General features: G+C 36.8%; 1 protein-coding gene across 1 annotated transcript in view; it reads right to left on the bottom strand.

Annotated features, from left to right (window-relative positions):
• Positions 1 to 636: 636 nt before the first annotated feature.
• The window catches only part of slc9a8 (solute carrier family 9 member 8), a 29,541-nt gene continuing 4,689 nt past the window's right edge, over positions 637 to 25,488 (bottom strand). Inside the window, exons 3-16 of the mRNA XM_088937604.1 lie at positions 24,137 to 24,217; positions 22,581 to 22,639; positions 18,159 to 18,242; positions 17,806 to 17,907; positions 17,239 to 17,273; positions 16,847 to 16,990; positions 12,585 to 12,723; positions 11,653 to 11,758; positions 10,839 to 10,955; positions 10,083 to 10,165; positions 9,380 to 9,491; positions 8,869 to 9,089; positions 4,414 to 4,560; positions 637 to 3,664 (exon numbers count right to left, since the gene is read on the bottom strand). Of these exons, the coding sequence (XP_088793730.1) occupies positions 3,551 to 3,664; positions 4,414 to 4,560; positions 8,869 to 9,089; positions 9,380 to 9,491; positions 10,083 to 10,165; positions 10,839 to 10,955; positions 11,653 to 11,758; positions 12,585 to 12,723; positions 16,847 to 16,990; positions 17,239 to 17,273; positions 17,806 to 17,907; positions 18,159 to 18,242; positions 22,581 to 22,639; positions 24,137 to 24,217 (1,544 nt within the window). The 3' untranslated portion in view covers positions 637 to 3,550. The remainder of the gene's footprint in view (positions 3,665 to 4,413; positions 4,561 to 8,868; positions 9,090 to 9,379; positions 9,492 to 10,082; positions 10,166 to 10,838; positions 10,956 to 11,652; positions 11,759 to 12,584; positions 12,724 to 16,846; positions 16,991 to 17,238; positions 17,274 to 17,805; positions 17,908 to 18,158; positions 18,243 to 22,580; positions 22,640 to 24,136; positions 24,218 to 25,488) is intronic.

Below are 25,488 nucleotides of genomic sequence, written 5' to 3'. Positions count from 1 at the left end.
TTTGTGCAATAAGGGTTAACACAATAAAGAAGGAGTATTAGTTTAAGTGTTTGTAGAGTATTCATAGTGATTGTTTGCTTTTTTGTGGTGCTCAGAGGTGTTTCATTTTATGTTTGCAATGCTATTGTATGGATAAATTAGGATACATTTTTCAAATAATCTGATGCAGGACCGCACTACTCTGTAAAACTGCCAGGTGGTGCAGTGAACCCTAAAGTACCGCAGCTTTGTGTGGCTGTCTTGAAAATCTTATGTTAATGATATTATACTTATTAACCCATTAGTGCTTTCCTGTGCTAATCATACTATTAAGTTAGACTAACAGATTGTCTTTAATTACATACAATATTTAGAAGTGTTAGTAATTATATAAATAAATAGTAACTAAATAGTAATTAGAAAATAGATAATTTTATTGTAGATTTTCATTGTTAAAAATATATTATACACGGAGGCTTTAAAATGTATTGTATTTAAAAGCAAATAAGTACATAAAACAAACAAAAAAAGACCAATAATGATCTGTAAAATTTTCAAAAAATGATGGTCACATACTGTAAGTTGCAGTGGAGACAGTACAAGTCTAAACTATATACTGTAATGGGTTTTTCTTTAATGAAACACTTTCACCAAAACAGTCATTTTGTTCAGGTTTTCCTTCAGCATTTTTTATTCATATTTTTTCATTTCAAAACACTTATGGTTTAATTGGTTTTCCTTCCTCTTCAAGCAATTATGACATCAATAATTTCTTTATATACATTATATGTTGCAGTGTAAACTATGCAGGTTTATCCATTTTATTACTTCATTTATTATTAATATTATTTAATATTTAGCATACTGTTTTATATACATTTAATAAAAAACATGTCTAGGTGTTGTTCCCTGCACCATTCCATAGGTCCTTACAACAGGCCTTAGCCACGTTCATGTTTGCGATAAATGTTACACAGAGATCCTGTCTGAGTAACAAGCTTTAGAAAAAACAGCAGATAACAAAACAATAAATTCAGAAAACCCCTTTTGTGCTGATGAGATCAGTTTGGAAAAAACTGAAAGGAAACCTACTCAAAAACACAGCTATTTGTCTTATAATTCAGTGTTTACTTGTAGTATTACATTCATACAAAAACAAGAACCTATCAATTATGAATGAAAAAAAATGTTACAATCAGGATTCATTTTAAAATTGTCAGAACAATGCAATTTTCTTAAACTGTCTGAATATTATTAATTAACAAATTAGTGGAATTTCCAGCCACCATAATCTGCAAAAGAAAGGGGACTCGAAGTTAACACAGTTGGACAGCACTCTAATGTGTCACATTATCAAACCCAATAATTTTTTTTTCAGCAGCAGACCAGAATACAAGTGTGTGAATTTCTATTTTATACACATGGGATATCAATATTAATTTTAATTCTAGTACATAGCTGTATAAAGGTAATATTAATCAAAACAACTGGCAAACATCATAAATGAAACTGTCTCTGTGCAGCTAGAAGGACAGCTGAGATTTTATTGTCCACTTCAGAAAGGTTTTGGAACTCCACTTTTAACAAATAAAATATGTTACATTTAAAAATTGATTGCCTTACTAATTTTAAAAATTTCACTCACCCTCCCCCCAGAAAGAAGAAATAAGTTCACATCCACAACTTAACAAGCATTACATTCATTCTTGGGACAATTTCACAGATTATTTTTTCACATTTTTCCCCAACATTGGGCTTCACTGAACTCAGGTGTGATCACCATTGCTCGAGTGTCAATTTACAAAATGTAAAAGTTTATTCATCTCAAGGAAGCTGTTAGTGCGCCATTTATAACATTGACAACAAGGCTGTTGTGACAACCTTCAATCCTTCAAGCACCCTAAAAAGAAATTAAGTCATTACCAGTGGGGAAGCCTGACACCACTGTCGCTGAAACAAAATAAAGTTGTCCCACTGGACCCTGCTACATTACACAGTCTTGCCTTCCTTCTTACCACAAGACTGTGTGATGGAAATAGCTTGTCATCTGGTTTTAACTGAGCTCAGCGAGACTGAAATGGGAGATCTGAAAGGTTTGATACTGTAGCTGAATTCACTTTCAAGAGCATGCTTTTAAACTCCAACAGCCAATCTGCGCCTAATGTGTTGAAATACCTGCAGCAACTTCTTACATGAAAAACAGGGAGATCAAATACTGAGCTCTTGCAGTACTACAAGTGAATTACTGTAAGTCCTTTTTTGTATAGCAGTAAGAAACAGAAAGCAGAAATAATTCTGGGCTGGTTGTATAAAAACACAGGACGTGGGTGGAAATGTATGAAACTATTTGGTAGTTCTCTCCACAAATCTGCTTAAAGTAAGAATATAACTTCCCTGCAGTGGAAGCTAAAATCAAGTAATTAACCCTTCTAGAAGTATGCACTTAATGAAAGCAATCTTAATAATCTTGAGCTCAGCACTCAAGTCCAAAAATGTTATTTAAACAGAGAAATCCAAGGCTTAGAGGTCAAGGCTCATAAAAGTTTTTTTCCCCCCATAAGATCATAAAAGAGTAAAGATTAAGATGCTTCTGTAACACATGTCTGGAAAGCAAAAAAAAAAATCAAAGATTAAGCGTCAAGATAAGCGTTATAGTTTTCATAGTTTAAGTCCAAGTTTTTTAAGAGCCCTTTTATTTAATCTTATCAGTGTTTTCCTGCAGTCAGGACAGGGGGTTTGAGGGGGACAGGTGGAAAAACAGATCCATCTAGTGAAGACAAAATGTAATTGCAGGCTTTCTGACCTGTCCCCTATTGATAAACGACTGATGCTTGAAGAGACCCTGACCTTCCATACTATCAGTACTAAATTAAAGTCAATTTTTGTGGTCAAGAAAAATCAAACTATCCTACAAAAATTTGAACATTTTAATTATAACCTCAGGTTATTATGACCAGAATAACAGGTAACAGCACCTCAACCACACTGAAGATACAGCGATGCAGAGATCTTCAGGGAGGTGCATGCACACTTCAAACAAACTCCTTGCTCCTTCCTACAATTCCAAATTAACTCTGTATTATTCATTTATTATTCAAAGTAATAGCTGCAGCATCCAATGAAAACACACCCTGTTCTCTATTCCTTACAAGTAATCAATAAGTAATATCAATAAATAATCATTTGCACCCAGAACCTTCCAATAAACCTTCTAACCTCCACCAGTATTTCCACTGACATATCAATGTCAAGGACTGCTAATGATTAAACAAGATAAATAAGAAAATAAATTAAAAAGGATTTAGATCCCAGAAAGTGCATAAATATTGCTTTTTAGAAGCATCCATTTTAAAAAGGATTCTCTTCCAATCTGCCATATTAACCATTTTGGTGCTCTGTAAAATGTTGTTTCACTTGTGTTCTTTGGGCACAAACTCTGCAGAAAGAGCAAACTTCTTTAGGCTGTTTTGCAAAGAATGGTTCTCACTTGTAAATTGTGCAGAGTGCATAGAACATGGATTTCACAGTAGCTCAGCACAGCGGAAAAGCCCCAGCCACTGACAGGGCCCCTTCACAGCAGTTCAGTTTCGTCGTCCTCATCTTCAGACCCTGATGGACCCTGTCTCACCTCTTCATACCACTTGTTAGTTAGTGTCTTCATCTGGATCCGGCCATGAAGCAGGTCCTGGGAAGATGGATGGATGTACAGAGGAAGATGTTAGCCTGTTTCCAGGAACATGCAATCAATTCTGGACAGATTTTCACCTCAGTCATAAGAAACTTAAAGGAATCTGTTCCCACTACTGTATGTATCAGAATTTCGACTCCTCATGGCTGTGTCAAAGCAGATATTTCTTATTCAAGCTCAAAGAAGGTGATGCTTTGAAAGTGCACAGTTGCACTGGTACTGTACAGTATATCCATCTATCGTGTGTTCCAGTATTCATGGGAGCGCACTTTATACAAATGTTTAATTAGCAATGTATAAAGTGGAAGAATACAAAACATTCTTGTTAGAAGTATTCTGTTACCTTATCTTACATTGCAAATTGCATAACAATCAATAATATTTATTTAGTAAATGCTCACCCATTTCCCACTGATGATTTTAGGATCAATTTATTTGAGAGAGAATTCCTCAGCTACGCATGAGGATGCCGTAGCTACATTAATGATATGAAAAAGCAGGCTTGCCAGGATAAGCTCTGGCGCCCTCTGCAATCCTGTACTGGATAAAGCAGTAAGAAAATGGATGGATAAAACACAAGTAGGAGGTAAAAGGTTTTTATAAAGGACAGATAATGATCTAATCTGCCAAAAATGTTTTTAAAAAATGTGAAAATTCAGACCAGACATATATACACAGTATATAAAAGCAATGAATTCAGAAATCCTGAAGCAGGAGCAGGAAGAAGCAGTAGAACAGAGATTCACCTCCTGTGTGAGTCTGCGAGTGAAGAAAGGGTTCAGGTATCTGGCATCCAGCCACATAAAACCCTTCAGGTCCTGCCTCTGGACAAGCTGAGCCTCATACTCCTCCTCTGTCAGCTCTGACAGGTGTTCCGATTCAATTGTGTTACCCTGGAAACCACATAACACAGGAATTCAAAATGGAACCGCAGCAGGAAGCAGAAAGCACACAGAGGCCTAGTTACTAACCAGTGAGGACACTATTAAAATCTGAACCGATATTAGTGATGTAAAATGTGAGTCAGTGAATGGGGACTTTTTTCCCCCAAAAAGCCATTCCATCATACAGTAGCTGACTATTTACTTCACAGAATGCAGATACTAAAAAGGTCAATATACTGTAAGCATGAAGAGGAGGTTTCTTGGAGCTTTACTATATGTCCTACGTACTGTACTTTGGACTGATTTATTTCTTCCAGTTTCCAATTGCAACCACACCCTCTCAATGAGACAAAAAGATAGGCATCTGAAATACCAGCTGTGTATTTCTGGATTTGGTATATTTGTTTCTTTGCAGCCTCATACATGGATGCAGCTTTCCACCCGTAATACAAACGGTATCCATCTTGACATACATACATATCCATCTGTTTTAACATACAAAGTACAGTCACGCACAGAAAGCAACCCAGAGCATATCCCAACATTGTATGGTACAAGGCAGGGTTACACCATGGAAAAAATGCCTGTCCTTTGCAGGGCACACAGTGATCATTTAGAGACACCAATTAATGTTGTCAGCATGTCTTGCGATGTTGGAAGGAAACATGTGCACCTAAAAAAAAACATACAAACATAAGAAGAGCATGCAAACTCCACACAAAAGAGTTCAGACTCAAATCAAGAGCTGTGATATAGCAGTTAATGGCCATTTCCCCAAGCCTATCCCTAGGAAGCAGGGCAATATAGCATAGTCAACCCAAAACATCACAGCCAACAATACAGATCTCTTAGACCTCTGAAGGGCTGGGGCCTGAATTTGCAAAATTTTAAATTACTGCACTTACAAAACCTCACCCAGAAGTCTAATCCTATTGCCACATTGCAACATTGTCAAAAACAAAAACACCAAAAACAACCCTCAGATTGCGCAATCAGATGCAACATACAGTAAATCTTACCTTTTTAATTGTCTGCAATCTTTTACCCATTCATTATTTGCCACATATATTTGCTCATCCAGAATAGTTTAATCAAGGTCCAAATTCTGTCCTCGGATACAATAAATCATGATCCATAATACACCTAAATATGGTAAACACTCCCACATATTCTAGGAACATCTCCATTGCTGCCTCCATACATGTATATAAGATAACACAAGGTGCTTCTACTTGCAAATACTCGTAAATTGATGCTGAATCAGGTACTGATGTTCTCAGTACCTGTCTTGAATGTTCTGAATGTTCTCATGCATAAATGATTCCATTTATTTAGAACATTTTCATCTCTTTTTTTTCCCCCAACTGAGATTTGTTTCTAAAAAAGTAAATCTGGTTGATCATTCTGCTTTAAATTTGGTTTTACATGCTGTATTTTTAAATGAAGTGCACTCTATCAACTGTACATAAAAAGTAATCATAAGAAAAAAATATACATAAATGTACAAGAAAAAAAATCTGCCCAAGCAATATGAAAATCAACAGAGATAAGATTAATAATTTCCCACTTACACGCAATCAGATGCTTTATTCCATTTTTACAGTCAGAATTGTCTCTGTGTGTATATATGAATATACAGTATGTGCGTGTAGTATGCATATAGCACAAAAGGGTAGGTAGGAACTTTGCAGTGTTTATAACACTTTAAAGTGTGTTTTTAAAGTTTGTAAATTAAAAACTTTTTAACAGTAATTTTAAACTCTTTAAGAACCCTGGCACAATAAACATGCATGTCTCATGTATGCAGTATGAAACTGCTCATACTGTATAATTCAGAATGTACAGTATAATTCTGATTATACATATAAAGCTGGTTTAATGGCTTGAAGACATTGCATCATTGAGCAGCAGCACAGGAAAATATAAAAATTAACAATCAAGTGACAACAAAATGTTCTTTTGTTACTGTCAATAACAAATTATTTATGCTCTACTTCTTGGTCATTTCTTTTTAATTTAGAAAGATAGTTTCTTATAAACCACTTCCTATTTTATGGTCACTAAAGCAAATTGTCTATTCTACCTTATTCCTAATTGTTTTATCCAAAAATGTCTACATTTAGTACAATGAAACGTATGGAGTGTGCAATGAGTATAAAGAGTTTTAAAGAGTTTAATTTCTTGTTTAAACTCTGGGCTGCATGCACAATTCAATTCAATTTAATTAGCACATCTCCAAGGTGGAGTCTCAAGACACTGCCTTGGTCTCAAGATGGCATTTTAAGGTTCAGATGATGGTCTCAATTTCTGCACATGTATGCAGGTTAATGCCCATTTAACAATCTTATTATATTCTTATTCATTTTCACAGATTTGTTTTCTTAATTGAACACATAGCAAGAAAAGTATGATATAAACTGTATATATAATAGCATCAGTTTTACACTGGTGCCCCACAAATAAAGGAATGCGAATAGCTCTCCCGTTTAGCAGACTTGCTCTGCCAAGAAATACATTTCCTATCGTAGATCTGTTAAAGAAACACCAAAAAACAATAATGATATTTTCACAACATATGAATGCTATTTAATTCAACAAAAAGATCTGAATGTTTGTAAAAAGCCTTCATTGTTTATATTTGTATCTATTGTGTTAATAGTAAGAAAATAATAAACAGTATATTTTTAATATTTCATTTGAAATAATATGTAAACCTGCTTATAAGCCACAAATTGAGTGGCTAGCGTAAATCCCTGGATATTCTCTACCTATTCGCATACAGTACATCCATACCGGGAACTGACAGAGACTGGCTTGTATTGCTATTGCTCTACTGTACATCACTGTTCCACTGTTTGGGTGGGAGAGAAATTGTGTCTTAGCCCGCTGCTACTGCCACCAGGTGGAGCTCTTATGATTACACAAACCTCCAATAAGAGAGCAATTCCATTTGAGCACACGTTCCATTTGTATTTGTTTCTCTAAATTCTTGCACTTTTCTTATACAGTATTTTTACATAAGCTCAGCAGTTCCATCATAAAGTTCTAATCAGTACCCGCCCAAGCTAAGAGCAATCTTAGTCATTCTGTGTACACTGCAAATCTATATTACAATGAAACAACAAACAGCACACCTTGAAACTAAAGTTAGTAATAAATGCAGTAAAATTCTCTGTTTGTGTCATGCTTACAAGACCTCAAAATAATTCTTCCACTGTGATTTTTAATAGCTTAAGAACAACTAAAGCATTTTATCAAAAGCAAGTGAACAACAAATGTTTAATGCTGAACTACATTCAGCTGAATGTGTTTATACATAAAAGCTGGAAGCGTTTCAATGTAAACATAAAGCTGAACTGCAATAAATAAAAGAATACCTGGTGGTTTAATATGCAATTGTAAATATTTACCGAAATTCTCAGCGATAAGGCTGGAGATTAGATTCCTTTTTTTTCCTTTTAGTCTTTGGTCTTTAAGTTACAATACATACACGTGTAAGAGAATTTCCTCTTAAGTGATTCAGTAAATAAACTGTGTGCGCAATATAGAAAATTATGATAACCTACAGTACATCAGCTCTCTGCCTGTTTTTGCTGGCTTTGTATTTGCCAACAGTATGAAGCCGAAACAAAAGTTTAAACCCATTCAAACTGTAGTCTTTCCTGACAGGGATGGGTCACTGCAGCTTTTGTTCAATTTTATCGGTTCACAGTTGAAACTTTTTAAGTTTAAGTTTGATACATTTTGAAAGTTTGCATTTCTATCCATAGTGGAATGAGCATCTTTAAGAAAGAAAACAGACTAATGTTTGCATTGAAGGAATAGCCATATAATCCCAGAACCTGGGGAGATGATCTTTCTTTTCTCCACCAGTAAAACTGAGAACAAGATGTTTCGGAACTTCATCTACTCATAATAATGCCTAACAAAATAATAAAGGGTATGTGGCTTCTCTGTTTTTTGAAGATGGACACAGAATGTAAGCCATACTAGAACTGAACCTCAAGTCAAGAGAGATAACCATCACCATTCCAAAATACCACAAACGAAGCTCATCTCACCAAACAGCACTTTCTACATACCTATTACCTCAGTGTTTCCCTTTTCCCAAAACAACAAACAGCACCCATCAATAAAAGTGAATCTAAAAACTTCAGTTTGTTGACGTAAGAAATGTTACAAATGCGAGGAGAGTATGGGCGTGAACAACATGGCTATTCACCTTATTCCATATTCCTGCAACACTCTGGATAAAGACTTAAATGCACTTCTACTTTTGTGGAAATGGGATAGACGATATAGGCTCTTTTTCTTTACCATTTTTTCTGTCTTGCTCAGATTTATATCCTTCTTGTTCTTGCGGTGACTCTGGCTGTCTTCGATGTCGATCAGGCGAATGAGGGGCATTGTTCCTCCCCCTAGCAGCAGGATGGTGAAGAGCACGATGATGATGGTGGTGGTGCCAATGAGCTGCCGTTTCTCAATTGGCTCCAGACCCAGATGGAGGCTCAGTGCATAAGGGATGGCCCCTCGCAGACCTGCAAGTCCAAGTGCATGAGAACTGGGGTCTGGCTAAGCAGCAATGGAAGTTCCTTTCACAAAATTTGCATTGAGATCTTAACTCATTTCTCCTTGATTTTAACAAAGAGATTACATCCCCACTGCTGATGCATTTTATAAAAGGGTTTTAAGGTTTAATAAAAAGTATTGCAGTTTGAAAGTTTGTTACAGTCCATTAAACTCTATATACTATCCATGTAATGCTACTATCAACAGGCTGGATTGCGTCATGCTACAAACAGTCAGAGCAGGTCTTGTGAGCTCTTACCACTGAACCACATGATGAACATCATTTTGGGTGTGATCTTATGATCCCTGAAGAAGTTGAGAAGGAAGGACAGGGGGAAGATATTGACAGCTCGACCCACCAACACCAGCACCTACCCAGAAAATACAGTCAGAGAAGAGCAATGGAATCTAAATCACAATATGAATCAGGATCTGACCCCTGATAAGCTACCGCCAGCTTCATCCATTTAATTGTCCTCTAAGACCAAAGACATTTCCTAAAAGATGACAAATCAATCAGATTCTCCTGCTGTAGGTCCTGGCATTGTCTCAAAGATAACAGAATAGAAAAATGAAAAAGTTTAACATTTTCTCTTCCGATTAATTTTCATTTTTCAAACTCCATGAACAATTTTCCATTGTATTATTATGTACATTTATGTAAAAAGCCATGTTATAGAGCCATTCTAAAGGTTACTCAGATTTCAATTTTGTTTTCTCCTTTGAGCATTTAATAGAAAGTTCTTATGGTATTTGTATGAACACAAACATTTACTGATTTTCATCTGTTCAAAAATATTTAAAATATAAAGGTCTACTGAAAACATAAAATTGCACAGTCCCAACACATTTTTCATCAAGTGATGCAGAATCAAACCTCAACCACTACTATACATGAAACAGTTACACATTAAAGCATATATACTGTATGAAAGCCTTTGACTCACAAAAACATTACTTACTATGCACCAGATGACAAAGGAGATTTCAAACTTGTGAGGGAAGCTGAATATGGACATTCCCAGAAAAGCAAAAACACAGGTCTCTGCAGGGGTACAAATCACTGGAGTCACACCAACAGTTTTCAATGTAACACATTCTTGCACAAATAGTTGCAGTATTTAACTACTTCAAAAATCAAATTCAAAACTTGTCTATATAAAGTGCTATGGAAGAGTTAAAAATCAAATTCGCTGTACAAAATGACCACTGACAACAATACAATCTAACTTAGCTGACAAACATTTTACACCCAATATTACTGCATAGAATCAACTGATTAAGTTAAAATTAAGAAAGACTGTTAGTTGATTCCCTGTGCTACTGTTTAAGCTTCTCCATAGGAAAGACTTTGCTTAAGTCTTTATGCTGGTAAGCAGTTTAGAATAATGTTTAAAGGAAAAAGTAAAGGAATGAAAGCAAAGCAAAAAAACAGTATTTTGGTAGTTCCACTTTTACAAGTCTATTTTAACAGAGGGCAATTCTGTAAAACATCTTTTTTTGGTTATACAGTCAGTGCAACTGAGACCAGAAGTCATTTCCTTCATGTAAGTGCATAACCCTCTTCTTCTCTTCTTCTGTAAATAAATGTTAGTGCTACACAGTTACACTGACTAAGTATCCAATTTTATTGCCAGAAGAAAGACATTGTGTGTGAAAGACATGTGAGAGCAAAGAGAGCCAGCAGACAGACGTGACTGTGCTGGGGCAGGACATACCACACATGAAAGCCACAGTGCGCAGAGTCTGCTGCATGAGAATCTGGGTCACTGGAGACAGGTTGTGGTGAGTGTAGTGAGACATCACAATCCCTGAGAACAGGATAGCCATAATCCCTGCAAGGAGTGAGGCAAGACAGCAAGACATTCACAAAGTGTTCAGCTTAGTGGGAGAAATAATCATTCACCAAAAAGCCTCTCTTCCTACAAGACTTCCCCTCTATGATACAGCAGGCTTCTTTGCCTTGGTTTGCAGAGAAGCAGTACCCAAAAGCATAGCTTGCAGTACAGAAAGCCACACTCTAAATTAGCCACAAGGGAAAAAATGTTCTTGCTTAGTCATTTAAAAAAAGTATTTTCACACTAGTGTTTTGCTCTCCACTATGTGTAGAAAACAGTCATACAGCATACATAAATAAAGACATTCTTTGCATGAGAGTAAATTAAGGGGTTTTATTGCTTTGACGGCGATGTATTTTTTCTGCCTTCCACACCTGTTGGCTTTTAAAACCTTCTCTTGAGCAGTAAACCCAAGAAGGTGGGATTGTGACAGGTGCACCACGAAGCGGGAGCTGCTGTTAAACAGTTAGCAGAGGAAAGCACTACTTATGCTATTTAATTTAATGCTTTAAAAGTCGGTGTGGATAAGGGTGTAAACAAATCAGGAATTAGTGGACTAGGGATTGTGGATGAATAATAAAGAACAATTCTGAAGTGTGTACAATATTTACACTGTACAGCAGTATTTATTAGAGCACCTGTGAGAAAAATGGCACAGCGGCAGCAAAGGAATTCAGAGATATATTGGACTCACCAGACAGCTTGATCCCCTCAGCAAGTCCATAAGGGAGGTAGGCAAAGATTATCATCATCCCAAATTCTAGAGAGGGTGTCTTCCTGAGATCAAAGTGCTTCAATGACTGGGAGAGAGGTATAATTAAGGAATCAGCAATTGGTTGATTATTAATTTAATACTCAATGAAACAATTAATGTTAATGACACTGACTTTCAATGGACTAAATATGGACAGTGCTATGGAAACTCAATACATTATCAAGAATGGTATTTCGCACCAAAAATGAAATTCTACATATAATCTAGAGGCCTACATTAATCAACCCATCCATTTTCTACCCTCTTTATCCAATTCAGGGTGGCAGTGGGTCTGAAGCTTATCCTGTCAAGCAACAGACGCAAGGTGGTATACGCCATGGAGGGGACACCAATCCACCACAGGGCACACACAGACAGACAGACACACACACACTCATGTCAGGACCAATTTTCCCAGATGCCAGTTAACCTACCACAATGCCTTTCCTCCTTTCAGAAGACATGCCACACGAGCATGGGGAGAACATACAAAATCCACAAAAACAGCACCCCAGTTCAAGAACTGAACCCAGAGCCGCAAAGCAGCAATGCTAAGCACTGTGCCACCACGCCACCCCATCCAGACGACTACATTCATGGAAATCTCTCCTTCCTAAAAACATCAGTTGACACAGATCCCATATTTTTAGTACAGTATTTAAGAGGGCGACAGACAGGAAGGATCAAAGCATGAAACGGGCACCACCAGCTTTCTGATGCATATTGACAGAAAAAGATTTTACTTGGTTTTCTCTTATGTTCCTTTCTGTTAGGATCGCAAGACTGTGTTAGTGTAAAACTGGACCAAACCCGAAAGCACTAAGTACTGCAGATTTAAAAAAAAAAAGATCCATGCACAAAAAAAAGCATACGAGAGCAGAGATGAGGCCGGTGAGGGTGCCGAGCGCTGCAGAGCCGAAGAACATCTTGAGGAAGTAGCCCAGGGCCTGCAGGAAGGTCTGCCAGCCAGTGACGTTGGCGTTCTCCGAGCGAGCGAAGCCCTCGGCAGTGCTGGGTCGGGAGAGAGGAGAATAAAGCAAAGGCAACACAGCAACGAGAGGGTTTGAGGAGAACGCATGGAGGAGGCACAGAGCATGAAGGGGAGGCTAAAAAGCCTTTTAAAACGGAGCAATTTTCTGTCACTCTGACAGCGCCAACCTGCTAGTGTGTTTTCCTAAGGCTTTCAAAGCCTCACTTCACAATGTTTTAAATTACACCAGATTGCCAGGTATGCTTTCTAGCGGGTGCTTGAAATCCAAACAACATACAGTAGCTCCTGAAGGAAGCCTTTTGTTATTGTGCTGGTTGTTATTACTGTTAACGTTGACAGTCTTTCAGCGACACTTTTCCTGCCTCACGCGGCGTCTCTTATTTGGCTTGAAACTTATTTGGCTGCAGTTGTTTTGGAAGCCTGAAAAACTGATAAAAAAATAAAATTCTGGCTACACAAGAAAAGACCACAATCCTCTGCCCAGCGTTGTGAGGATAAAGAGTGTCGGCGCACAGGAACTAAGCTTCCGAGTCTCTGTAAAAGGTCACTGCCACTTCAAAAGAAGAGCCATAAGCTGCGCATTCATCGTCTGCAAAATATCAGACCTAAAAATGAAGTTTAATATTAATTGCTTTATTTTAAGAACAGGTAAATCTACATTCTTAATAAATATGTGACATTTTATCAGCATGCAGAACAGTTGTGTTTTTACACATGCAGAGGTACCCTGGGAATTGACGGAAATGGAGAGGCTTCCTGGAAAATAAAGTTCAAAAGCGTGATGCAACAGTTTGCCCTTTGGTTGAATTTGCTCCTGTCAATTATTCTGCTCCCAAGATACAAACTGCTTTTGTCACTGTATATCAACAGGATGTCTATACTTTTTTTTGGTATTCAAATCAAGGCACTCTGCTCCAAGATTCATATTGTAGGACTGCAAAAAGAATAAAACTTTCTGCATTTTTATTTTGGACTTATAAACCTTCGGGGAGTATTTGGGTACTTTTACTTTTTTTTTCTTTTTACTGTGCATGAGTCTATTCTTCTTTACCATCTAAACCTTTGCAGAAAAATTAGTTACAAGTCAGAGCTAATTCAGCCTTTGGTCTGTAGAAGCTGAGCACTACCAAGTACCTTAGAATTAAGGCAACAGTCCATAAAATCCATGTTTTTGTATAAATACACATGGTACCATTTGCTGCAATATGCTCCTTTGCTGCAAACTTCTGGGACAGGTTTTACTATAAATCCTTTACAGTGATAAAAAGAAATCACGAATGCTTCAATATACCAATGTATTTAAATACTGTATGCAAGTACCCTAACTGATGTATTGGACAACACAAACTTTCTGTAGTTCAGTTGTACAGCTTTCCTATTGGACTGCATCACACTCAATACTTACAGCAGGTCAAGAAGAGAAACAATATTGTTCTCTCTGAGACATTCATTGCACAAGCGTATATGCTAATTCAAACTTTTAGCATATACGCTACTAGAATAGTATTCTAAACACAGTTTTACCTAAATTACCTAAATATTAAACACCTAAAGTGGACACAAGCCATGCGCAACGCAATGCGTAGATTCACTTTGTGTACCTTACGCATTGCTTAAACACCCAACCTATTATATAATCTGATACTAACAGGGTCAATACGATTATAATCATATACAATTATGCATTATATAATCTAATCAAAAATTAGAACTAGTAATTTAACGCACATATTTCTGAATTGGACCGATGATGTCAAAGAGACCAGCACAGGTCATTAATATCAGCTTGTGTGGAATATAGACTTTTATTGTTGTAGTACTATACATTATTACAGTAATGACCTAGAAACCAAGGGTGTACAGCAGTGTCCTATACAGGATTTGAACCATGTCCCTCATCTCTGGTGTCTAACCACAACTTGCATGCTGCTGCTTGTGTGTCAAACCCGGTAGTACTGCACAGTTACTGAGCCAGTTGAGCATGCCTCAACACTGCTGGTCCAGTATGCAAGGGTTTGTCTTTGTGATGGCGATCAGAGCAATCAGGATATGGCACTATGCAAAACATTCAGACCACATATCCTGACACAGAGTTCCAGCAGGCAGCTCAAATCTGTTTACAGTTTTTCTGAGGTGCAGCTGCAGCAGCTAAATAATGTATGTTCTTTTTCATCAATTAATGCAGGAATAAAATGCCATTTATAAACTTCCACTTGCTTAGCTAGTATTTTTAAAATCTATTAAAGTAAAACGGCACTGCTAAGGAAATATTTTTCAGCAATTAAGCAGCAAGGATCTAGCTGTATTTGGCCTTATTTATTAGAAATTAGGGTGTGCCTGTTGCCATTTCTTTTGTACATTCAAGCTACAGTATGTAACATTCCTTAAACTGCTCTCATGCTCTCCTGCTCTTCTCATTTGCTTTGGTTCCAAAAGGTTTACTTTGGTTTGCTGCTAAATCTCTTCAGTTTAACAACTGAAGAGTTAAAAGAATACATACACCTGAAAAAAGTTCAAAAGGCAAAAAGTTGTTTCTTCTTTCTATTTTTCCACTATGAAAATAAGCTTTACTTGTTCCTTTACTGCCAACGCGTGCTGACGCAGGTCCCCCCTCAGACATTCATTAAATGTCAGTAGTAGAACCTCAAGTTATTCCTTTACATTGTAGAGCATACAGGAAATTCTCAAACCACCAAGAAATACCTCGGTATCGTCATATGGCACATTTAACCCAAACTTCCCCACATATGCACACAAAATGCACAGTTAGATTTTCTGACCAGAGTAGCAAGAAAAGAAAAGGCACTTTTGAGAGATATGCTGTCAGATTTTCTTCTTTTCAATTCCAAGAAAAAGCCAGTAAAAGTGGATAAAGCATACAAGCTGTATGTGTCTGCAAGTGTCTAAGAAATAAAAAAAAAATGACCCTTAGGAAACATTCTTCCTAACCAGCGGGTAAAGAATTATGTCCATTTCCTGTATGAGTCAGATAATAAGTTTGACAGGTTGAAAATAAACAGAATAAAAGTAGGACACCTGCTATTCTCTTATCTTTTAAAAGTTAAAATCATACTGTATGGTTTAGGCCAGTTAGATGGGCAGAGCACTGCCATTTCAACAGCAAATCTAAAAACAAAAACACTGTGGATTTTAAAGCACTAACTGCAGAAAAAAAAACAGAAGCCAAGCAATACCCGAGATGTGTGTGTTCCTGACCACAGTTCTTTGTGGAAAACAACAACAAAAATCAAGAACAAGTGTGCAAGCCCTGCACCAGGTAAATTTCACACCTGCTGAGGGCACTAGACCATTCAAGCACCTGCAGTTTAAAGACATATGTGAATCTTGAATATGAACTGTAATTACTGCAGATTGATAAGCACTGCATAGGAATTTAGTGTGAAGAAAATGAATAATGTTAATGCTAACTGTATTCTTACAAAGTATTTAATTATTAAGAATCATCTGCTTTCAAACAGAAACAAATGTTGAAAATATATGATAGGTACAAAGATGAGATGCATCTATGAATTGAATTTTTTTTTAAATATGAACAAATTCTTCTATTTTGACTTTATGTATACTCATACAACAAAACTTGAGAAATTTCAACTTGAGAAAACAACTTTGTTAAAACTGAACCCAGTAATATCACTTTAACATTGTGCAGGTAACTGCCAAAATAAAGGACACACTTGAGTAAATGAGGGATACAAAGTATTCCAGACAGGTGTGGTTCCTGAGCAAATTAAGCAATTATCATCCCATCATGCTTGCATGCTCACATCAATTTCCCTACGGGGTTAATAAAGTCTTATCTATCTATCTCTATCTTGGTTTCATATAAACAAATGGTGGAGAGGACCAGTGTTTTGGCTCTCAGAGTTCCAGACTTGCAGAATCTATGCTCAAGCACACTGATGCTGTTCTGGGGGCTTGTGGCAGCCCAAGGCCCTATTAAAACACTATGTTGGCGTTTCCTTTATTTTGGTAGTTACCTGTATTTAATATGATTACACTTCAGATTTTTTAAATACCGTATACTGTAGCTTTGAAAACAAAACAAATGCAAATACAGCCGTTTACAACAAATTACATGTAAGATAGTGTTAGGTCTTTCTAGTTCACAGGAAAGGAGCTTACTTGGTCAGTACAATGGAAACAGCATCATTCAGAATGCTCTCTCCAAACACCAGCATATTGAGCACTGGGTCCACATTCAGAGCATTGAAGATGGCGATGGTTGCCACTGGATCCACAGCAGAGATAAGAGAACCAAAAGCGAAGCTAGAGATTAAGAAATACAGGCAGAGAGATTTCACAAACATCACAAACAAACTGCACGACTAAATGGAAAGTATTTGGTGCATAAGGAAAAGTCCTACTATTTAATGATACAGTATATAACTGCAGGCATGTAAATATTTTTGTGGTCTGTAAATCATTGGTAGCAAAGCATTAACAAATGCGCAACTTTAAGAAAGTAATGGTAACAGTTATTTTTGTATACAAGGTCACAAAAAAGAAAAACTTACCTGTCTGTCATTGTCATCTTGTAAATAACATCTGCCTGAAAATTTGAAAGAAAAAGAATTGGGAAACATTTTTGCATTTAGCATGACAATAGTTTTCCTGAGATTGGAGTTACAACTAAGTGAAGAAGCTGGCAATATACTCAAAAAGAATTTGCAACACTTTCTTTGAAATGGTTTCTCTTCTACTGTGTGGGACTGTAGATGTCACTAATGCAAAACATAATACAGGTGTTAAAGCACTTACTGTAAGTCTTACTAGTTGGAACAAAACAAATGCAGTTCTTTTGCATTAAAAATACTTCTTTTCAATGTAGCATCGATGCCTTTTCTGTTAAAAATAGCATAGTTGCCCACCAATAAATGCTAAAACAATAAAACATGGAGAAACCTGTAAAAACAGTTTATTTCTCTTTAAAAATGCCTTCACTGGAAAGCCTAAACCTAAATATCAGTTCTCTGTAAAAATAAAGCAAATGTTTTTTTTTCTTTTTTTCTACAAGGTTCAAGAAATTTACGAGACTCGTCAGAAAAGTAAACTAAAATAAAAGTATTTATAAATGACAGCACCTGTCCAAGGAAGTAAATGCCTCCTCCCACAATGAAGGCTGATATGGCTGTGCCAATCACAGCAAAAAGGGTGATGGAACCAATATTCTGAAAAAAGTTTCCCTGGAAAGAAAGTGAGCGCAAAATGTGATTTGGAAATATGTCCCAAAAAATATGAGAAATCAAAAGAATTATGAATAATTTAATAATCCATAAGTAATAATTAAACATGGGTTGCTTTATTTTTAGTGTACAAGAATAGGTATGTCAAAGGAACGCCCAGCTGGCACAGCAAGCATCACCTAAATGTCACACAAAGGACCATCTGATAAAAGTGAAATATTCAGATCCTTCATGCAAATTATCCTCTTTACCTTATGGAGTGAATATCCTGATTCAAATATAATCGGTGGCAGTAACAGAAGAAAGAACATGTTTGGTCGAAACATCTCCTCTTCCTACAAATAGACAGACAGAATTCCATTACTTTTCAGTTTCTTTAAATGTATAGCCTATAGCATAAATCTGCAGTATTGGGCATAGGTCACTAAGAACTCACAGCTGTCCACAGTTACCTTAGCTGAATTAAAAACATGTCATTATGGGTGAGACTTTTACTAGGGCCTTCAATTAAACTCGGAACCTATTCAACCGATCAGCACTTGTTAAGGAGCTCACTTAAAAGATATTGCTTTGTAACAAAAATTATTGACTTCTTAAAAACAGGAAAAATTCTCCGAAGATACAGTACATGTAGTGCTTGAGAGGAAAAACCTATGCAGCAAAGACACATTTAAAAAAAAAAGATAAAATGTTGTGCATTACCTTGAACCAACATCATGGCATTCATTTTAAAGTAAATGAGGCATTTATTCAAAGGCTGGCTATTACATTTGAGATTCTAAAATTCCGTGTGGGACATTAACAGTGTTTAATCAGTTTTTTTAAAGGACCAGAATGTTTGCATGTTACAAGATGTACCTTTTTCTATACAAAATGTTTCTATACTGTATGTAGCTTTTATTCAAGAGCAGTAGTGTCACAACAAAAATGAGGCATTTACTTAAGGTAGGTTTGAATCAATCAAGGTAGGAGTTAAATTCAAGGAACATTTTTAAAAAATAACTAAACACTGATTAATGAAAAAAAGGTTAGGTTAGGCTTCTGCTAACCTTATCCTGAAGACATTGCATGCACTATAATAGTCAGGGAAGAAGACAGCACAGGGAAGGTGGACACACCTTCAAATTAATCACTGTAAAACAGTGCTAACAGCTTCTCAAAACATTTACACCTTAAGCTAATAGCTCCAGTAGTAATGCAAGTTGCCAGCTAGTGCCCCATTACAAATCCCTGTTATTATATATGATGGCCTGTGACATCAGAGGTTTATCAGCACGCACAAGTTCCACCCAAGCTGCAGAGATAGGAGGTGACCTGACAATAGCTGTCCTCCCTGACCTACATATCCTGTTACTGAAAGCTATTCACAAGCATCACTACATCAGATCAGCTTCTGCCAGTGAGGAATGGTGGCTCATCCTTACTACTTGTTTAGCCAACCCCCCCCCCAATGTGCAGAATTATGAAGCACAAAGAGCCAAGGAAGCCAAAAACCCAGCCCAAATCTGCTTCTACTACTCCCATAGTCCATACTTCTAGGAATAAATTACCAGTTAAGATACTTGATGAATACTAAACACAGGGCACAATGTCTTACAGCTAATCTGCTAGGATTCCCTGCTATCATGCCATGAAATGTATTATCTAACGACATTCATTTTAGGCTGAATTCTGGGAAATATTGAAGAATTTATTTATAGCACTTCACATTGGTGTTATTTAAAATATTTCTGATGATAGAGAACTGGTGTAATTTGAAAACAATGGCACTGATATATTTAAACTAATCTACTTTCTTTTGTATCCTTTTTTTGCTTGAAAGATTTGTGAGGCTGACTTACTGGACATGTCATGACAAAAGCATACACAAAGAGCAGTACCAGAAATGCAGACTGATTTAATGACATAATGAATCAGATAAGATTAAAAGGATTCAAGGACACAAAGGATTTGGCAAGAGAGGTATGACTGCAGAGCCACCTTAAGATACGATCTATTTAATTACACAGTGAGAGTGAAATACTGAAATTATAAGGAATCTTAAGTCAAATCCATAAAACCTCTATTTGGCAGATAATGCATGGTTGTCTTGAGAAGCACAAGACAAACTTTCATCATCTATCCTGGCTATTACAACCTTTGTATCAGGTCTAAAACAAGTGGAGAATGCGAGACACCCAATTCAAACCAACACACCATTATCATCATTACTATCTCAATCAATGGTGGTTCTGCAAGAAGATTGGAAAAGAACAGGGCTGCAGATATTTCAAAACCTTGAAGAATACAGCCCTGTCCTGCTCAATTAGTTCTTGTTAACCACAAAGGTTTAAAATTGTATTCTGTGGAGGTTCCTAGCTGATTGGTCAGTGACTGTGCAGGTCCTGGAAAAGAAATAAGTGTGCACAACATCCAGAATGATTATTTGGACATATCTTTAGTGGTGGGATAAGTTACTTTTAAAAAGTAATTTGTTGCAAGAAGGGATTTTTTTTTCAAAGAATAAGATGCTGGGGAAAATTGGTCTTCATTTTCCATCCCAATTTCGTTTAAAAAGTATTATTAATGTTATTTTTTTTAAATGTAACCAACTTGAAAATTACACAGGCTTGTAACTGTGAAGGATTGCACTTTAAAAGTCACTTTCACCAGCACTGTCTTTATGTTTGTCAATGTAGCACACAGCAAGGCTGACTTTGATTATCACCTCTAATGATGCCAAAATTAGTCACAAATAAATTGCAGAAGTTAATCTAAAAAAATAATTAAATTCAGCATTACTTTTAGCTAGTTCATATTCTGCACATAGGGAAAGGATTTTGGTCAACAAAATCAACAGGTTTAGCCTACTCACAAAGCACAGATAAACACATATTATAAATCCGTGAAGCTCTATTTGTAAATGTGTGTTATATACTATGTGCTTTCAACTACTGCTGGCTGCTTTCAAACCCTCTCTTGCTAATCTGAACATGTTATTAATTTGCACTTTCTTTGGCTAAAAGATATAAAGGTATGTATAAAGACATATATAAACCATTGTAAATGTAACAGACAGTATTCAGCACTCATAAACAGATAAATACAGTATACAAGATGGTATCGATTGTGGCACTGGGTGCTTTCTGCACAATTTGTGTTTTCTTCAGGAAATTGTGGTGGTGGGAAAGTCATTTCAATGTGTTATTCAAAGAAACTCGATCTGGCCTGCTCTGAAAATATACAAAAATAACTTGTTAGTGAATGGGCTTTTGCAGTTGCTGGAATCAGTGACTCAGCACAGGGCTCGGTGCTTCAAACAATAGTTTGTTCTCTCAACATAATGAGGAGAGACCCTGCATCAGTGATCTGCAAGCTCGAGAATGTTAATTAGTGCCTGTGGATGTATTCAAATAATTGGAAAAGGAGGCAAAAGAGGCAGATGGTAAATGAGGCTTTCTGCAATATGAAGAAAGGCCAACAGCACTTTTTGACAGTTATGTATCTCTGAAGGCACACCGTTTGCTGTCAGAATGAAGCAACGAAATGATGAAAATACACAGTAAATATGCTTATGAAATGATGGGTATATAAACAATACAATTTCATTTTCTACTAACAAAACTTTCAAACTTTTTTCTCCCATAAGGAATAGCATTTAAGAATTCATTAATACTATCGCAAAGTTGAAGTTAAGAAAGGAGCCTTCTTCAAAGGAACATTTTGTAAGAGATTTTGCTCTATTCTATGTTAATAATTTAGTAAAATTTAATTTAAGAGTAAAGAAAAGATCATTTATAAAGGCAACATTATTATTACTGACTGCTAATAACTGAACCAGTACCACAGTTTAGGAAACTAGAAGCCTAAGAGGGAGAGCTTGAGCCATGTAACCTCTACCAACCCCGTACCAATGTTGGTTTATGATGGATCGGCAAATGATAATATAATCTAGAGTTGTGTTATCAGTCTCAACACAACTGTTGTTTACACTGACAAGGAATTGCCCAGCTGACTTCATTCCACCAAACCCTGCCAGCTTTCATGCAACACAATGCCACTCTTAAAGATGCCAAGTCTCAAAGTCTGGACTTGAATCAGCAACCTCCAGGTTATATCTCCAACCTTGCAATCTAATCATGGCCTCATTTAAACAACAGTAGTCCCTATGCTGCCAGTTTAATCTTGTCCAACAAGGTCAACCTGCTCTTTCACAGTATCATGACCCTGGGTGTCTGCAATGAAATGGTTTTGACTTTTTTGACAACATAAGCCCCCACTTTGCTAGAGCAAACACCTTTTGCTTTCAAACATGTCTTCCTGCATGATTTAAATGATACACAAATCAACCCATGAAAATGAACTGCCTTCTGCAAGTACGGTGGTTCACTGTACTCTTTATAACTGGAGAGCTTTCCTGTTTATCTGTGCTGATTGCTCCCAAACACACAGTGTCAACTGCCTGCTCCGATACTGAATTTCAAAACTGAAAGGAAACATCACCCCTTCCAGTACTGCACACCAATGCAAACAAGTCAAGGCAGACAGATCCTCCACTTACTCTGAATTTGCATACAAGCTAAACTGAAGCCAGACCTGTACAAGTACTTTTCTTTCAAACAAATAGTTTTTCAGGGTGGCAACCATTAATCTATATACATTTTTTGTTATAAAAACTAAACCTTAAAACCTACCTTCCAATTTGCCAGCTCTTGGAATTCTATAATCTTTATGAAAGCACCCATTAGGATACCTGAAACAAAATGAAAAATTAGTTAAGGGGATTACAAAAGTGTCTGCGGTAATAAGACAAATGACCATTATTAAAATTATTTTCAGGGACCATTCTGGTTTATAGCCTACATACACAGATGAGGAACAAAGATGAGATGATAAATATTTTCAGAAATACTGTAGAAGGTACTTGGTACAGAACAATTTTCCATTGCCAGTAAAGGATGTTGCTTTCAATATGAAAAGCAATCTCTAGAGCAAATTAAGCTACCACTGTAATCTGCACACCTAAAAAACAAATACAGATTCAACATCAATGGCACTGCAAATAAAATATACATATAACTGCTTATTTCAACAATAATTGATTGTATTGCATCTTGGCCTAAACAGGATTTTAATGACTAATTGTTTCTGACAGGAAGGAGAAAACAACAGTTTCAGCTTTCAGCATCAGGGAAAAGAGTTAATTAGTTTCTGTGGAAAGACAGGGTAGGTAGCCTGAGGCCACAGAGCAGGGGCAGGAAGGAAGAGAAACTGAATTCAACAGAATCAAAAACTTTAGTTATCTGCATAGATCTTCCATTCAGTCGATCTGTAGATACAAAGGAAGCCTATGCACATTGGAGTCATCAACAGACCAAAGTTGAAATTACACACAAAAAACACTTTGAAGGGGAAAGAAAGGGAAGAGCTGTCCAGTAGTAAAAGGAAATTACTACAGTGTTACTTGTCATCCCTTTTCCATACAAAATAGATCTCCAGTCTTGGTCCTGGGCAGGTCCTATCTTATATATGTCTTAAATGTCTCCCTAAGTCACCTGTTTCTAAAGACTGAAAATACTTGATAAATTAAGTAAATAACATGTTCAAATAAGGGGACGCTGGTTCTTGAGGGCTGAATGACATTCATATTTTTTGTACCAAGTAATCTCCAAATAACTTCATTTAACTACCTTCTTAATTGATCACGATTACATTGTTCAAGTTTAAAAAAATTAATGAAGCAATGGTTAACTATACAGCCTGCCAGGACTGCGCTTTTCCAGGATCAGGGCTGGAGACCCCTTAGAGTAATGGGTATATTGTAGTCAGCACATATTTCTCACAACAAGGTCAGCACAATTTAGGAAGGAGAACTGAAGGAAATACTTCATAAAGAGGGTGGTGGGAGTCTATGTTGTTGAAGTCAAAGCATCACTTTTTTTAATACACAACTGGATGAGACCCTGAGGTTATCTTGCTACTAAAAAGCAATCATTAAGTAATCATGTTACATGAGATATAAGGTGCCCCCTTGTTTGCAAACAATCATAATCAATATCAAAAGGAAGGATGTTTAACATGGTAGCGGGGCCAGAGTTAGCCTCACTGACCCCCTACTGTACCTGAAGAGGTGTACTATACACATAACAATCAGATGTCATAAGAGTTATTCATGGATGAATATCTGAATATCAGTTACGCTGAAGACCATTGTTAAAAGAGGTAAAATTAAAATAATTCTGTCACTTACCAAGAGAAACAACTGCAACACTTTCTGGCAAGAAATGCAGTTTATACTTAATAAGAAGATGCACCAATATGATGCAAATACCTAAAACGACAAAAGGAAATGGAACATTAAGACAAGGATACCAAATACTCATTCATCACCACCTGAACTCTTGATAAAAGTAAACATATTAGCATATGTTTAACTCAGCCTTGGAACTTCAAAATTGTGGTCCATGTTTGCTGTCCATGACTCATACAGTCCTGAGTAAAAATATATGAACCCCATTGAGTTTTCACATATTTCAAAACCAAAAATGTTATGAGATCTCAATCTAAGACCTAACACTAAATAAAGTTAACTTGATGCAAGAAAAGACGCATAACTTGATACTCTTTCAACATGTATTTTCCTCACATGATGCAAGATCAATATTCAGGTGTGAAAAAGTATGTGAACCTTCAGGTCCAGTGACTGGTGACTCTCTCTTGTGCAGCAAGAATTTCAACTAATTATTTCCTGTAACCACCGATTAACTCCCTCACATTGGCATTGAGGAAGTTTGGCTATTCCTCCTTATAAAAAAAAAAGGCTTTAGCTCTGTAACATCTGAGGGCAGTCTTGCACGGACAGATCACTTCAGGCCCTGCCCCAGCATTTCGATGGATTTTATGTCCAGACTCTGACTGGGCCATTGTAAAACCGGGAATTTCTTCTTCTGCAGCTGTTCCGATGTAGAACTGCTCTTCTCTTAAGGATATCCGTCTTGCTGCATGACTCCCCCTCAGGTTCAGCTTCAGGTCATGGATGAGTGGCCTGACATTCTCCTCTAGAATCTTTTGCTACTATGCAGAATTCATCCAGGTCCTGAGGCTGCAAAGCAGCCTTGACAGCTGGGCAGAGGGTCTTGGTTTTTGCTAAACATAACATTTCTCACTGAAGCCAAAGGGTTCTGTCCAGAGAACACTGTTCACGAAGCCCTGTGGATCATCTATGTGCTCTTTGGTGAGCTTCAGACAGGCAGCAGGCATGTTTTTCTTTTTGGAGGCCAGTGGTTTTCTCCTTGTTGTCCTTCCATGCACTCCAGTCTTGCTCAGTCATTGTCTGATGAGTCCTAAGCACTCACTTTAGCCAGTTATGCACTTCCTTGGATGTAACTCTGGTGTTTGTTTATAACTTCCCTGATGACTTTCCAGTTGGTTATGGGAGAGCTTTTGGCAGGATGACTGCTCCATACACTTCTCTTTAGAAGACAGCTGACATATAATTAATCAGGTTATTTTATCTCCATCTTAGATGGAAAGTTATTTTAATACAAACCAGGAAAAAGACTATTAAATGTCATATATACTGCACTGCTTTCACATTAAAGA

The sequence above is a fragment of the Atractosteus spatula genome, chromosome 19, assembly GCF_055471065.1.
Source record: "Atractosteus spatula isolate fAtrSpa1 chromosome 19, fAtrSpa1.hap1, whole genome shotgun sequence".
NCBI classification, from domain to species: Eukaryota; Metazoa; Chordata; class Actinopteri; order Semionotiformes; family Lepisosteidae; genus Atractosteus; species Atractosteus spatula.
The sequence above is the reverse complement of the archived record's forward strand: the minus strand, read 5'-3'. Positions and strand labels throughout refer to the sequence as shown.